Below are 17039 nucleotides of genomic sequence, written 5' to 3'. Positions count from 1 at the left end.
ATGGCTTCTGAATCTAAGATAAACCAATGACTCATTACGGTCTTTACAGCAGGAATAACAGATGAGTAGAGGGGGAAGGAGTGAAGGTTAGCCCCGCACTGGCACGAGCCACCCCCTGCCCTGGCCTGCCGGATGGGCACCGGCCACCGACTCCGCCACAGAAGAGAACTGGAGCCAAAGCAAGGACTGAATGCCTGAGGCCAATGGACACGTCTTTAAAAACATGTCTTTAAACGGATTCAGATCAGCCCCTGTACCCCACAACGGGACTGGCTGAGGAGGGTATATTCACGCACAAGGGGCAGGACGGGGCAGTCATGGGGATGGGCAGGGGCCATTAAGGACACATGGATGTGCAGTCAGTTTTTGAGAGCGGATTTCCCGTGTGGGTCACAATGCGGCTGCTGCGCATGTTTCCTCAGTCACTCGAGCTGAGACAGTCGCTCCTGGAGCTCGGTCTCCTCCGGCCCTTGCGTTCCATCGCCTTCCGCCGGCCCCTGCGCGGCTTTCTGCATCCGATCCTTGTAACGCGTGAAGAAGCCGCACTGCGATGGGAATCGTACATCAGAGTCATCCGGGGTCACACGCGGGTAACGCTCCGAGCACATGCGCAGCATACACAGGATTCCCCCCAAACCCTATAGAAACGTTAACCTGCGGCTCCACCGGCTACCGTACCTTATATAGCAGCCCACAGAAAATGAGCAGGAAGACCCCTCCTCCCACGCAGCCTCCGATGATGGGCAGCAGGTGATTGGGGGGCACCAGGAGCTCCACGTGGGTGATGACCTATGGAGAAGACATGCATGAGTATGATGACATGCGTGGCTGCGGGGCCAAAGCTAAGCATTCATTATATCAGTAGGAATGGCGATTAGTGGGGGGCTCTTGCCTCTTTTTACCCCAGGGTTTGCTCTTGTCTCTGGTCTTTCTACCCCAGGAGTGGCCCTTGGGGGCTTTTGGTTTTGACCTTTCTACCCCAGCGCGTGGCGGGGCTCCAGGCTCCGCGTTACCTGTGCCTTGTGGAACTGGTCTCCTGTGTCGCTGTGATACCGGCCCTGGTCGTACCGGACCTGCACAGACGTTTTGACATCAATGGACAGCGGCTCCTGCAAACGACATGTTGCATGCGGTGCCATCACTACCATAAAACACACAACATGCTACAGCCCATGTGATAGGAGGGGCTCCGGAGTGTGTAACGTTATTACATGCTCCCCGCTTGTACCTTCCAGGTTCGAGTCGGCCTCAGCTTCCCGGATACATGTATGACGGCCTCGGTCAGATTTCCCAGTCTGCACAGGAACCCCTGAAAGTGACATCATCAGAAGCTGTCGGCGAGTGACGGCCTTTTACACAGCCGACGGGACACAGTACCTGGTGAGTGGCGGCCTGTTTGCGAGACACGTGGTCTCTTCTCACAGGATCACAGATCACATGCAGCTCCTGAGCAGAGGCACAAATACACGGAATTAGCGTGTGGTTAGACAGCGCAGGCGGAACACGATAAGAGGACACTTGAGTCTCACCCCACGGACGCTCTGCACATCCCACGCCAGCAGCTCCGGCTGGGGTCTCTCAGTCATCACGGCCACGGTCACCTCCACGGGGCTCACAGCGGGGTCCACGTTCTTAATCTGGGAAGGTCAAAGGTCACTGTGCTTCCTCTGCCATAAGAGTTAGTGTGCCATCAGGATGGGGGGCATCTGAACTATGCCCACTGGGATGGGGAGGGGCATCTGAACAAAACCCACCGGGATGGGGAGGGGCATCTGAACAAAGCCCACCGGGATGGGGAGGGGCATCTGAACAAAGCCCACCGGTATTTTATGGCAGGGGTAATAAGTTTATGGCCATAGTGGGGAGAGTCACCTGGTAGCTGTGGGTCAGGACGTGCAGCTGGTCCTGGTTACTGAAATTTGTGTATTTTGTGGACTTGTCCATCCTGCAGGGCAGAAAAAATGATTACCCGCATTATACCCCTAAACACAATAGTGCCCTAATCCCCAGAGTCTTATACACAGTAACAGAGCCCCAATCCCCAGAGCCATATACACATAATAGACAAATGATAATGCACCACCCAGGGGCCGCCCGCCCGCCCGCCGAGGGGTACATTGGATACAAACCCTTTGACGACGACACTTATGGGGTGCAGGACCCGGACTTGTTGTCTCGCTCTGTTGTCAGAGAGGGTCTCATCCGTCTCATTCTCACTGTATAAAAAATAATTGCAGGAAATGGTTTGTTTGTCATGAATTGACTGAAGGGTGAATTACGGGGCCAAGGTGGGTTACGGGGCCCGGGGCGAGTTAGGGGGTCTGGACGGGTCATTCACACCTTGTGGCTTCTACATCAATGTCCACCATCTGTGGCCAAGGGGCCCGAGGATCAATATCAAACACAACGTCCATCACTGCCTGCAAAGATGCACCAATCAGACAACAGTCCTTAAAGATCTTACCTTCCCCTCCCTTTTCGCTCCCTTTCTCTCCCTTCTCCTACCCTCCACTCCCCTCCCTTCCTCTCCACGCCAGCCCTCCTCTCTGGGGCCTTCTCTCCACACCTGTCCTCCACCCTGTACCTCCCCTCTTTCTGCAATCTTACTCTCCTCTCTTTCCCGTGAACCCCCATATTCCGGCCCCCCGTCCTCCCCCAGTCACTCACCGGTCGGCCTCGTCGGAGCATGGCGTGGCTCACGTTGCAGACCGTCTTTTGTTGCTCCATCTTGCTGCAGCTCAGGGGAATTCGCCTCAAAATCTTAAAAGATTTTTAAAACCGTTATTAACACGGAGAGACCTCAGGGCCCAGGGCCACGCGGCCCTCACGAGATCCATACCTGTAAGGTAGCCTTGTGGAAGGACAGGCCCGTTGGGTAGGTAATCGTAACCGTGATAGGATGACCAACTTCCCCCTTGTCCCTTAGATCCATGGACACGGAGTGTTGCGATGCCTCGCGTACCACCAGCGTACTTTCCCTAAAACGAGGAAAAAAGTCACGGGGCCACGACCTCCAACACCACGGCGCGGGTGAAGCCTCAACTACAAACACTGGAAATCTACACGTCAGCAAAGAAACCTCAAGACCCATACCATGCCGGCACATAGCACCGATAACCCCCCCCCATACCATGCCGGCACATAGCACCGATACCCCCCCATACCATGGTGGCACATAGCACCGATAACGCCCCCCATACCATGCCGGCACATAGCACCGATAACGCCCCCCCAATACCATGTCGGCACATAGCACCGATACCCCCCATACCATGGTGGCACATAGCACCGATAACCCCCCCATACCATGCCGGCACATAGCACCGATAACGCCCCCCATACCATGCCGGCACATAGCACCGATACCCCCCATACCATGCAGGCACATAGCACCGATACCCCCCCATACCATGCCGGCACATAGCACCGATAAAGCCCCCCATACCATGCCGGCACATAGCACCGATACCCCCCCATACCATGCAGGCACATAGCACCGATACCCCCCCATACCATGGTGGCACATAGCACCGATAACCCCCCCATACCATGCCGGCACATAGCACCGATAACGCCCCCCATACCATGCCGGCACATAGCACCGATACCCCCCATACCATGCAGGCACATAGCACCGATACCCCCCCATACCATGGTGGCACATAGCACCGATACCCCCCATACCATGCCGGCACATAGCACCGATACCCCCCCATACCATGCCGGCACATAGCACGGAAACCCCCCCCATACCATGCCGGCACATAGCACCGATACCCCCCCCATACCATGCCGGCACATAGCACCCATACCCCACCCATACCCCCCCATACCATGCCGGCACATAGCACCGATACCCCCCCATACCATGCAGGCACATAGCACCGATACCTCCCCCATACCATGCAGGCACATAGCACCGATACCCCCCATACCATGCCGGCACATAGCACCGATACCCCCCCATACCATGCTGGCACATAGCACCGATACCCCCCCATACCATGCTGGCACATAGCACCGATACCACCCCCATACCATGCAGGCACATAGCACGGAAACCCCCCCCATACCATGCAGGCACATAGCACCGATAAAGCCCCCCATACCATGCCGGCACATAGCACCGATACCCCCCCATACCATGCCGGCACATAGCACCGATACCTCCCCCATACCATGGTGGCACATAGCACCGATAACCCCCCATACCATGCCGGCACATAGCACCGATAAAGCCCCCCATACCATGCCGGCACATAGCACCGATACCCCCCCATACCATGCAGGCACATAGCACCGATACCCCCCCATACCATGGTGGCACATAGCACCGATAACCCCCCCATACCATGCCGGCACATAGCACCGATAACGCCCCCCATACCATGCCGGCACATAGCACCGATACCCCCCATACCATGCAGGCACATAGCACCGATACCCCCCCATACCATGGTGGCACATAGCACCGATACCCCCCATACCATGCCGGCACATAGCACCGATACCCCCCCATACCATGCCGGCACATAGCACGGAAACCCCCCCCATACCATGCCGGCACATAGCACCGATACCCCCCCCATACCATGCCGGCACATAGCACCCATACCCCACCCATACCCCCCCATACCATGCCGGCACATAGCACCGATACCCCCCCCATACCATGCAGGCACATAGCACCGATACCTCCCCCATACCATGCAGGCACATAGCACCGATACCACCCCCCATACCATGCAGGCACATAGCACCGATACCCCCCCATACCATGATGGCACATAGCACCGATACCCCCCATACCATGCAGGCACATAGCACCGATACCCCCCCATACCATGCTGGCACATAGCACCGATACCACCCCCATACCATGCAGGCACATAGCACCGATACCCCCCATACCATGCAGGCACATAGCACCGATACCCCCCCCATACCATGCCGGCACATAGCACCGATACCCCCCCCAAACCATGCCGGCACATAGCACCGATACCCCCCCCAAACCATGCCGGCACATAGCACCGATACCCCCCCATACCATGCCGGCACATAGCACCGATACCCCCCATACCATGCCGGCACATAGCACCGATACCCCCCCCATACCATGCCGGCACATAGCACCGATACCCCCACCCCATACCATGCAGGCACATAGCACCGATACCCCCCATACCATGCAGGCACATAGCACCGAAACCCTCGTTCCAGGCCAGCCCAAAACATTTGGTGACTACGTACCCTCTGAGGCCCACGCTGACATCAGACCCACAGATGCCTCCATTTTCACAGATTTGAAACGAGATCTTTAAGAAAGACAAACAAGACGACATCATACGCGGTCTGACTCATATTATATTACAAGCCACATGTATCCAGGGGAAACCTCCCAGTGACATCACAGTGCCAGAACTGACATAACAGTGACATCATACGCAGTCTGATTCTAATATTACATTACAAGCCACATGTATCCAGGGGGAATCTGCCAGTGACATCACAGTGACATCATACACGGTCTGACACTAATATTACATTACAAGCCACATGTATCCATGGGAAACCTCCCAGTAACATCACAGTGCCAGAACTGACATCACAGTGACATCATACGCAGTCTGATTCTAATATTACATTACAAGCCACATGTATCCAGGGGAAACCTCCCAGTGACATCACAGTGCCAGAACTGACATCACAGTGACATCATACGCGGTCTGACTCTAATATTACATTACAAGCCACATGTATCCAGGGGAAACCTCCCAGTGACATCACAGCAGCAGAACTGACATCAAAACACCAGGGTTGCCATTGCAGTGACATCACATTATTTGACGTACCACGGACACAGCGGTGAGGTTACTAGACGGGGAAAAAAGCCACTGAGAGGAACTCTCAGCCCGACGCATGCTCAGAGACACCAAGACAGGAGAGACATCCTCCATGGAGCAGTCCTGAGAGGGGAAGAGAGAGACAGCTTATTAGAGAGAGAGATGCAAGGCCCAGGAGGCTTTATCTAGACAGAGAGAGACTACGTACCGAGAGATGCACAGAGAGCGGCTGGCAGGTTTCTCCTTCTCTCCTGATTGTAACTGTCTCGTTCATTACTCCCCGTTTGTTTTCAAACAAAATCCGTGTGAAGGAGCGTTCAACATCCAGAGCGAGAGAGTACTGGAGCGAGACATCCAGCGGTCCTACAACACGGGCCAGTAAAACAATACAGCTTTCAAAAGTATTTCACTGGCTCAAGGGTTCTGGCACCTGGGTATCGCGAAGGTGGGTGCCTCTGGGTTCTGGTACCCGGGTATCGCGAGGGTGGGTGCCTCAAGGTTCTGGTACCCGGGTATCGCGAGGGTGGGTGCCTCGGGGTTCTGGTACCCGGGTATCGCGAGGGTGGGTGACTCGAGGTTCTGGTACCCGGGTATCGCGAGGGTGGGTGACTCGGGGTTCTGGTACCCGGGTATCACGAGGGTGGGTGACTCGGGGTTCTGGTACCCGGGTATCACGAGGGTGGGTGACTCGAGGTTCTGGTCCCGGGGTATCGCGAGGGTGGGTGACTCGGGGTTCTGGTACCCGGGTATCACGAGGGTGGGTGACTCGGGGTTCTGGTACCCGGGTATCACGAGGGTGGGTGACTCGAGGTTCTGGTCCCGGGGTATCACGAGGGTGGGTCCCTCAGGGTTCTGGCAGCCGGGTATCACGAGGGTGGGTGACTCGAGGTTCTGGTACCCGGGTATCACGAGGGTGAGTGCCTCAGGGTTCTGGTACCCGGGTATCACGAGGGTGGGTCCCTCAGGGTTCTGGTACCCGGGTATCACGAGGGTGGGTGACTCGAGGTTCTGGTACCCGGGTATCACGAGGGTGGGTGCCTCGGGGTTCTGGTACCCGGGTATCACGAGGGTGGGTCCCTCAGGGTTCTGGTACCCGGGTATCACGAGGGTGGGTGCCTCAGGGTTCTGGTACCTGGGTATCACGAGGGTGAGTGCCTCGGGGTTCTGGTACCTGGGTATCACGAGGGTGAGTGCCTCGGGGTTCTGGTACCTGCATAGTTTGGAGTCAGAATCGTGGCGGTCACACAAGCCTTAGCGGAGACTTCCATGTCACAGCCAGTGACCTCATAGAGGGGTATTTCTTGTGGCTGGAATGTGATGCTTCCCACCACGAGAAGAATTGGTCGAGACCTGCGTGGGAGGCAGAGGTTGTGACCTCATTGTTACATCACATTCCGTGAAAGCCCTTTTATTAGACTTTCTCTGACCTGTGAATGGTCACCTGACCCCACGAACCCACAGCTACATCCGTCAGTCCATCTTCCGTCACGTCCAGCACTCCATGAACAGACAGACCGAAGCCGTGGCTTCCCGCGGACCCCACCAGACGCTGGAAGAGAAGAGGATTAAGGATGGGTAGAGCGTTGGAGAATTACCCCCTAACTGCCACACCGGCCCTCTGTCTGCTCCTTGCTGCCCCTCCCCCCTTACTTGACTGTAGGTCGGCTGCACTCCTCCGGCCTCGCCTTTGAATATGTAGAGCGCCCCCCTTCCGTCCAGCTCGTACGGGGCCCCCACGGCCACGTCATCAACAGCATCCCCATCCAGGTCGCTGATGCTGGAGACAGACGCCCCGAACTGAGCAAAGGGGTGCCCAGGCTGTCCGTGCAGCACGGCAGAGCAGGAGAGATCTCCCTGCCAAGGAGGCAAATGACATCATACCCCGGTCTACTAAATAACGCAGTCACACGTCATCCCAACCCCCGACTCACCTCCGCAAACAGGCAGACGGACACCTGGCCTCCCCATCTCTTCTTAATGTAGTGAGGAGCCGATACCAGCACCAGATGCAGGCGGCCATCTTTATTAATGTCGGAGACGGCGATCTCTGAGCCGAAGTAGGAGCCGACCTGAGAAAGAAAATGCAACCCGGGTATAATTTATCAACATGAAACTGCAGCAACTGCGCTCTCCCCCATTCTTCTAACATTAAACTGCAGCCGCCGCGCTCTCCCCCATCCTCCTAACATTAAGCTGCAGCCGCTGCGCTCCCCCATTCTTCTAACATTAAACTGCAGCCGCCGCGCTCTCTCCCCATCCTCCTAACATTAAACTGCAGCCGCCGCGCTCTCCCCATTCTTCTAACATTAAACTGCAGCCGCCGCGCTCTCCCCCATACTCCTAACATTAAACTGCAGCCGCCGCGCTCTCCCCCATCCTCCTAACATTAAACTGCAGCCGCCGCGCTCTCCCCCATTCTTCTAACATTAAACTGCAGCCGCTGCGCTCCCCCCATTCTTCTAACATTAAACTGCAGCCGCTGCACTCTCCCCCATTCTTCTAACATTAAACTGCAGCCGCTGCGCTCCCCCCCATTCTTCTAACATTAAACTGCAGCCGCTGCACTCTCCCCCATTCTTCTAACATTAAACTGCAGCCGCTGCGCTCCTCCCATTCTTCTATCATTAAACTGCAGCCGGCGCGCTCTCCCCCATCCTCCTAACATAAAACTGCAGCCGCCGCGCTCTCCCCATTCTTCTAACATTAAACTGCAGCCGCTGCGCTCCCCCCATTCTTCTAACATTAAACTGCAGCCGCCGCGTTCTCCCTCATTCTTCTAACATTAAACTGCAGCCGCCGCGTTCTCCCTCATTCTTCTAACATTAAACTGCAGCTGCCACGCTCTCCCCCATTCCTCTAACATTAAACTGCAGCCGGCGCGCTCTCCCCCATCCTCCTAACATAAAACTGCAGCCGCCGCGCTCTCCCCATTCTTCTAACATTAAACTGCAGCTGCCACGCTCTCCCCCATTCTTCTAACATGAAACTGCAGCCACTGCGCTCTCCCCGTTCGTCTAACATTAAACTGCAGCCGCCTCGCTCTCCCCCATTCTACTAATTGACTTAATTAACTAGCAATTTGACTTGTTGCCCCTGGAATGGCCGCCATGCTTCCCCTCGTTACTTTGATGAGACCCCCTGCAGTAAAAGCCGTTTCTGATCCCATTCCCAATCCTCTGCTTTAGCTCCATTTCCATTCATTTCCCTGTAGTTACCAACGTAAGGATTACTGGTCTGTAGTTACTGGTGCAAGGCTTACTGGTCCGGCCCCCAGCAGACACAGGGGGGTCAGTGCCGGCCCCCAGCAGACACCCGGGGGGCTCAGTGCCGGCCCCCAGCAGACACCCGGGGAGGCTCAGTGACGGCCCCCAGCAGACACCCGGGGGGCTCAGTGCCGGCCCCCAGCAGACACCCGGGGGGGCTCAGTGACGGCCCCCAGCAGACACCTGGGGGGCTCAGTGACGGCCCCCAGCAGACACGGGGGGGAGGGGTCAGTGCAGGTCACTCTGCCATATTCCACTTTCTCTCACCTGTTCCCCATACAGGGTTTGTATTTCTTTCCATCCAGGGGCATCTGAGCGTTTCCGCAGTAACACAGCAGCCCCCCTGTACTCGTGTCTTGGGGCCCCCGCCACGCAGAACAGGCCTTCTGGGGTCTGGATCAGCCTCACGGAGTAACCTGCAGTCACAGAGAGAGCGTCACGTATCTGACAGATTCCTCGGCCCAGGCGTATCAATTCCTTCAAGACGTCGCCACTTTTGCCGGAAGGTTTTTGCCCTTCACCCCTCTGTGCTGCCCCCATCTTGTCTCCTACGCCGCACACATTAGGGCTTCGCCATCTTGTCTTCACCCAGAATGTGACGGGTCCCCGGCCAGTGGCTTTTTAGCACTGGGGCCCCAGAACGTCCCTCCATCCCGCGCTGACCCAGTGGCTCTCACCCAGGTACGCGAAGTGTCTGTCCTCGGCCAGGGACGTGTTAATGAGGGTGTCCTGCGTGGAGAAGACCTCGAGAACCCCTCCTGACCATTGGTGGACTCCGGGGTCTCCCAGCACCAGGCTGCCCTGTAACGATATTTGGGACGCGTTTGTGGCGGTTTCTGGGAGTATTATCTTTAGGGCTCGGCTCGCTCAGTGCCTTTTCACCTCCTCTCACCTGAAGCGCGTCTGCGCTGAGACCCGCGGACGAGAACTCTCTGGGGAAGGTGGAGCTGCTCGCGGTATCTGGAGAAAAAAACATGGCTTCAAAGGGGGTCTTTCAATCAGGCGACGCTCACAGCCAATGGCGTTACAGCGCGCCGCGTCTCACCCTCGATGGACGCGATTTTTCGCTCAATTTCAGAGAAGAGGCCTTTGAGCTCAGAGACGTCTCTTATGTACCAGATGTGCTCCGCCGACGGCTCGGACGCCAGTAACTCCACGAACCGCTTGGTCTCGCTCGTCTGAAAATTGTTACCGATCTGCGGAGAAAGCGATCAGCATTAGAGCTGACGGGCTGAGACGGGCCGAGAGAGACAGGCAGATAGAGAGACACACACAGGCAGATAGAGAGGCCGAGAGAGACAGGCAGATAGAGAGGCCGAGAGACACACACAGGCAGATAGAGAGGCCGAGAGAGACACACAGGCAGATAGAGAGGCCGAGAGACACACACAGGCAGATAGAGAGGCCGAGAGACACACACAGGCAGATAGAGAGGCAGAGAGACACACACAGGCAGATAGAGAGGCCGAGAGACACACACAGGCAGATAGAGAGGCCGAGAGACACACACAGGCAGATAGAGAGGCCGAGAGACACACACAGGCAGATAGAGAGGCCGAGAGACACACACAGGCAGATAGAGAGGCCGAGAGAGACAGGCAGATAGAGAGGCCGAGAGACACACACAGGCAGATAGAGAGGCCGAGAGAGACACACAGGCAGATAGAGAGAACGAGAGACACACACAGGCAGATAGAGAGGCCAAGAGACACACACAGGCAGAGACACAGGCAGAGAGGAAGGCGTAAAAAACAGGCAAATGCAGAGACAGGCGGAAAGACAGGCGGATGGACAGACAGGCCTTGCAGAGGGGCCGGGGGCCGCTCTCACCCCAACAATGTAACGAATCACTTTCGTCTTTTCAAACTCCTGTAAGTCGTGGTCGCTTTCTCGCTCCGTGGTATCCCCATCCGTCAGCATCAGGAGAACTTTCTTGGCGTGTGGACGAGAGCCGGCGGCCGGGACGAACACGTTATCACTGCAAAAGAGAGCGTCGGGACGAACACGTTATCACTGCAAAAGAGAGTGTCGGGACGAACACGTTATCACTGCAAAAGAGAGCGTCGGGACGAACACGTTATCACTGCAAAAGAGAGCGTCGGGACGAACACGTTATCACTGCAAAAGAGAGCGTCGGGACGAACACGTTATCCCCACGAGCATTCACACCAACCACACACAGAGCCTTTGACAGCAGCCGCCTCTGGAGACACTATACATCATACAGGGCCGGCACGCCAATCACACTATACATCATACAGGGCCGGCACGCCAATCACACTATACATCATACAGGGCCGGCTCGCCAATCACACTATACATCATACAGGGCCGGCACGCCAATCACACTATACATCATACAGGGCTGGCACGCCAATCACACTATACATCGTACAGGGCCGGAACGCCAATCACACTATACATCGTACAGGGCCGGCTCGCCAATCACACTATACATCGTAGAGGGCCGGCACGCCAGTCACACTATACATCATACAGGGCCGGCACGCCAATCACACTATACATCATACAGGGCCGGCACGCCAATCACACTATACATCATACAGGGCCGGCACGCCAATCACACTATACATCATACAGGGCCGGCACGCCAATCACACTATACCTCATACAAGGCTGGCACGCCAATCACACTATACATCATACAGGGCCGGCACGCCAATCACACTATACATCATACAGGGCCGGCACGCCAATCACACTATACATCATACAGGGCCGGCACGCCAATCACACTATACATCGTACAGGGCCGGCTCGCCAATCACACTATACATCATACAGGGCCGGCACGCCAATCACACTATACATCATACAGGGCCGGCACGCCAATCACACTATACATCATACAGGGCCGGCACGCCAATCACACTATACCTCATACAAGGCTGGCACGCCAATCACACTATACATCATACAGGGCCGGCACGCCAATCACACTATACATCATACAGGGCCGGCACGCCAATCACACTATACCTCATACAAGGCTGGCACGCCAATCACACTATACATCATACAGGGCCGGCACGCCAATCACACTATACCTCATACAAGGCTGGCACGCCAATCACACTATACATCGTAGAGGGCCGGCACGCCAGTCACACTATACATCATACAGGGCCGGCACGCCAATCACACTATACATCGTACAGGGCCGGCACGCCAATCACACTATACATCGTACATCTCATTTTAGCCGGTGCTCAGAGGGGGGTTTTGACCCCGTTTTGGGGGGAAGGGACTCACAATGTGTACTGAATGGCCTTGAATAAGTTTGTCACCCCGTTCATTTTCTGGAAGGTTCTCAGCAGGAGGTCAGGGTCTCGATTCATCTGAAACTTTAGAAAATCAAATTCTGTCTTCTGGATAGTTGAGAACTGGACGGCGGCAAACTGCAGAGAAAAGAGCGGTAAATCGGGGTGTTTGGGGGCACATAGAGAACCCTACAGCCCTTATTGCACAGTAATGTAGGGCCCCTGAGGAGGGGTGATTTCCCCACCCCCCGTGCTGCTGATCACTCGCTGCAGGTTACACCCCCGTGCTGCTGATCACTCCGTGCAGGTTACACCCCCGTGCGGCTGATCACTCCGTGCAGGTTACACCCTCGTGCAGCAGATCGCTCCGTGCAGGTTACACCCCCGTGCTGCTGATCACTCCCTGCAGGTTACACCCCCGTGCTGCTGATCACTCGCTGCAGGTTACACCCCCGTGCTGCTGATCACTCAGCACTGGTTACACCCCCGTGCAGCAGATCACTCCGTGCAGGTTACTCACATTCACAGTGCTGCTATTAAGGCTACGGATGGTGCTTTTCATGAAGTCCAGGATGGTCGCGATCTCCTCCTCTCCCATCCCTTGGGAACCATCAATCAAAAAACAAAGGTCCACCTCTGCTTTCTGGCAGTCTGTGGAGCGAGAGGTAGACAGAGAGGTGAGAGGAGGGCAGAGAGGTGAGAGGAGGGCAGAGAGGTAGACAGAGAGGTGAGAGGAGGGCAGAGAGGTAGACAGAGAGGTGAGAGGAGGGCAGAGAGGTGAGAGGAGGGCAGAGAGGTAGACAGAGAGGTGAGAGGAGGGCAGAGAGGTAGACAGAGAGGTGAGAGGAGGGCAGAGAGGTAGACAGAGAGGTGAGAGGAGGGCAGAGAGGTGAGAGGAGGGCAGCAGAGCGTTCACTTCTTTCTGTGTCTATGAAGCAGCCCTTCGCACCTCGATATCCGGGGGTGATCTCCTCGGACACAGACAGGCTTGAGTTGAGTTTGTAGCAGACGCCGTTCATGTACAGAACACGGTTACAGTCATGGGGTAAAGCGAGACCACATACCTGGGAAAAGAGACTGCATCAGAAATCTGAGAGTGTTAGAGAGATAATCTAACATACGGAGAGTGTTAGAGAGATAATCTAACATTCGGAGAGTGTTAGAGAGATAATCTCACATACGGAGAGTGTTAGAGAGATAATCTCACATACGGAGAGTGTTAGAGATATAATCCTCATATACAGAGAGTGTTAGAGAGATAATCTCACATACGGAGAGTGTTAGAGAGATAATCTCATATACAGAGAGTGTTAGAGATATAATCCTCATATACGGAGAGTGTTAGAGAGATAATCCTCATATACAGAGAGTGTTAGAGAGAATCTCATATACGGAGAGTGTTAGAGAGATAATCCTCATATTCGGAGAGTGTTAGAGAGATAATCTCATATACAGAGAGTGTTAGAGAGATAATCTCACATACGGAGAGTGTTAGAGATATAATCCTCATATACAGAGAGTGTTAGAGAGATAATCTCACATACGGAGAGTGTTAGAGAGATAATCTCATATACAGAGAGTGTTAGAGATATAATCCTCATATACGGAGAGTGTTAGAGAGATAATCTCATATACGTAGAGTGTTAGAGAGATAATTCTCATATACGGAGAGTGTTAGAGAGATAATCCTCATATACGGAGAGTGTTAGAGAGATAATCCTCATATACGGAGAGTGTTAGAGAGATAATCCTCATATACAGAGAGTGTTAGAGAGATAATCCTCATACGGAGAGTGTTAGAGAGATAATTCTCATATACAGAGAGTGTTAGAGAGAATCTCATATACGGAGAGTGTTAGAGATATAATCCTCATATTCGGAGAGTGTTAGAGAGATAATCTCACATACGGAGAGTGTTAGAGAGATAATCTCACATACGGAGAGTGTTAGAGATATAATCCTCATATACAGAGAGTGTTAGAGAGATAATTTCACATACGGAGAGTGTTAGAGAGATAATCTCATATACAGAGAGTGTTAGAGATATAATCCTCATATACAGAGAGTGTTAGAGAGAATCTCATATACGGAGAGTGTTAGAGAGAATCTCATATACGGAGAGTGTTAGAGATATAATCCTCATATACAGAGAGTGTTAGAGATATAATCCTCATATACGGAGAGTGTTAGAGAGATAATCCTCATACGGAGAGTGTTAGAGAGATAATTCTCATATACAGAGAGTGTTAGAGAGAATCTCATATACGGAGAGTGTTAGAGATATAATCCTCATACGGAGAGTGTTAGAGAGATAATTCTCATATACGGAGAGTGTTAATCTCCGGGTGTTTTGGGATCAGACGGCTTTGTGGGAAGGAGATTATTAGCTATTTTCTGCATAGAATTTATTACAGATACTCAGTACTGCTATACACAGCCTTGTAAACGGGACGCCAGCGGTGACGATACTCACAACGCTCTCCCGCGCGGACCGATCAACTTCCAGGGTCAGCCCGAAATACTCAGATTGGTCTTTAATTAAAGAGGAGAGAAGAGACCGTTTTAATGCAGAGCAAAGCACGAGACAGCTGGAGACATGAGAGACAATGTGACATCACAGGGCACAGCCATTAACTCACAAGGAGGCAAAATGACATCACATCTTCCACTGGTGACCTCACAGATGTGCACCTGTCCTGAGCCCGGGTCTCCCACTATGACCCTGTGGAGAGAGGAGGGAGAGAGGGTCAGAGCGTGAGGAGGGAGAGAGGGTCAGAGCGTGGCATTTAACTTTATAGTCATATGGGGCATCCTCTAGCTCCAGAGCCTGGCAGAAATGCCCCTTCATCATTAAATGGGGCAAGAGACAGGTGTGCTATCCCGCGGGCAGCGTCCAAGCATCGGAAAATGACCCCTGCCCCAGGCCTTGGGGTACGAATGGCGCGGCTCACCTCAACCCTTCCGTCGAATTAAACTGCCTCACTCTGTAGCCAAAGAGACCGCTGGAAGGGACAGAGAAGCTTCCCTCTGCAGAGACAGCCAGGTTGAAGCCGAACGAGACATCCAGTCCTGTGACAGACGAGAAGACAAAGTGAAGCGCCCAGGAGAAGCCGGGCAACAAAGACCACGAAAAGAGAGGTACCTAGAAATATGGAGAGCGCGAGGAGCAGACAGTGCGAGAAGAGTCTCATCATCGCAGAGGAGAGCGTCCAGAGCCGGGCACCACCGCCGAGTGACAGCCACGAGACACATGGAGATGCGCAGCTTGCGAGAAATCTTCAATGTTTGTGGTTTGATGGGGAGGGAGAGGAAGGAAACAGACCTCACACAGAACGAGAGAGAGAGAGGAGAGACATCAGAGAGAGCGGGAGAGAGAGAGAGGAGAGGGAACGGGGCAAGAGCAGACTGAAAGCACAGGCCCTGTAAAATGTATAGTTATATCAGCGATTGTAAGCTTGCGAGCCGAGTCTCTCCACCTCATGGATCGGTTTGTCACAGTCTGTCAGCTCTTATCTTGTCGAACCCCTTGAATTTATGCATCGTATTAATCGCTATATAAATAAAAGATAAGAATCAGTGACCGGCCCCCTGTATAATGTATAGATAAATCAGTGAGCCCGCCCCCTGTATAACGTATAGATAAATCAGTGACCGGCCCTGTATAATGTATAGATAAATCAGTGACCGGTCCCTGTATAACGTATAGATAAATCAGTGACCGGTCCCTGTATAACGTATAGATAAATCAGCGAGCCGGCCCCCTGTATAATGTATAGATAAATCAGTGACCGGCCCCCTGTATAATGTATAAATAGATCAGTGAGCCGGCCCCCTGTATAATGTATAGCTAAATCAGTGACCGGCCCCTGTATAATGTATAGATAAATCAGTGACCGGTCCCTGTATAATGTATAGATAAATCAGCGAGCCAGCCCCCTGTATAATGTATAGCTAAATGAGTGACCGGGCCCTGTATAATGTATAAATAAATCAGTGAGCCGGCCCCCTGTATAATGTATAGCTAAATCAGTGAACAGTCCCCTGTATAATGTATAGATAAATCAGTGACCGGCCCCTGTATAATGTATAGATAAATCAGTGTCTGGCCCCCTGTATAATGTATAGATAAATCAGTGACCGGCCCCTGTATAATGTATAGATAAATCAGTGACCGGTCCCTGTATAATGTATAGATAAATCAGCGAGCCGGCCCCCTGTATAATGTATAGCTAAATGAGTGACCGGGCCCTGTATAATGTATAAATAAATCAGTGAGCCGGCCCCCTGTATAATGTATAGCTAAATCAGTGAACAGTCCCCTGTATAATGTATAGATAAATCAGTGAGCCCGCCCCCTGTATAACGTATAGATAAATCAGTGACCGGCCCTGTATAATGTATAGATAAATCAGTGACCGGTCCCTGTATAACGTATAGATAAATCAGTGACCGGTCCCTGTATAACGTATAGATAAATCAGCGAGCCGGCCCCCTGTATAATGTATAGATAAATCAGTGACCGGCCCCCTGTATAATGTATAAATAGATCAGTGAGCCGGCCCCCTGTATAATGTATAGCTAAATCAGTGACCGGCCCCTGTATAATGTATAGATAAATCAGTGACCGGTCCCTGTATAATGTATAGATA

General features: G+C 53.4%; 1 protein-coding gene across 1 annotated transcript; it reads right to left on the bottom strand.

The window, feature by feature from the left end:
* Positions 1-342: 342 nt before the first annotated feature.
* ITGAL (integrin subunit alpha L) lies at positions 343-15581 on the bottom strand. The gene is made up of 30 exons (XM_053472076.1): positions 15533-15581; positions 15342-15459; positions 15030-15112; positions 14864-14922; positions 13340-13454; positions 12911-13041; positions 12383-12528; positions 10940-11087; positions 10155-10305; positions 10002-10069; positions 9787-9910; positions 9377-9525; positions 7778-7915; positions 7497-7700; positions 7274-7395; positions 7057-7196; positions 6055-6209; positions 5856-5969; positions 5254-5318; positions 2840-2978; positions 2668-2760; positions 2341-2420; positions 2130-2216; positions 1873-1945; positions 1530-1637; positions 1378-1446; positions 1229-1309; positions 1014-1109; positions 679-789; positions 343-545 (listed from the first exon to the last, which is right to left on the bottom strand). Exons 1-30 carry the CDS (start codon positions 15579-15581, stop codon positions 423-425), a joined length of 3339 nt encoding a protein of 1112 aa, XP_053328051.1. The 3' UTR covers positions 343-422.
* Positions 15582-17039: the final 1458 nt, after the last annotated feature.

This window comes from Spea bombifrons, chromosome 7, assembly GCF_027358695.1.
Source record: "Spea bombifrons isolate aSpeBom1 chromosome 7, aSpeBom1.2.pri, whole genome shotgun sequence".
In the NCBI taxonomy this organism is placed as follows: Eukaryota; Metazoa; Chordata; class Amphibia; order Anura; family Pelobatidae; genus Spea; species Spea bombifrons.
The sequence above is the reverse complement of the archived record's forward strand: the minus strand, read 5'-3'. Positions and strand labels throughout refer to the sequence as shown.

Bases quoted from the DNA above. Each gene is read 5' to 3' on its own strand.
- ITGAL (XM_053472076.1), bottom strand. From the start codon at position 15,581: ATGAGACTCTTCTCGCACTGTCTGCTCCTCGCGCTCTCCATATTTCTA. The intron at 14,923-15,029 runs GTGAGTTAATGG...CTTTAATTAAAG, and splicing joins TGATGTCATTTTGCCTCCTT to ACCAATCTGAGTATTTCGGG. The intron at 7,197-7,273 runs GTCAGAGAAAGT...CCTCCCACGCAG, and splicing joins GGTCAGGTGACCATTCACAG to GTCTCGACCAATTCTTCTCG.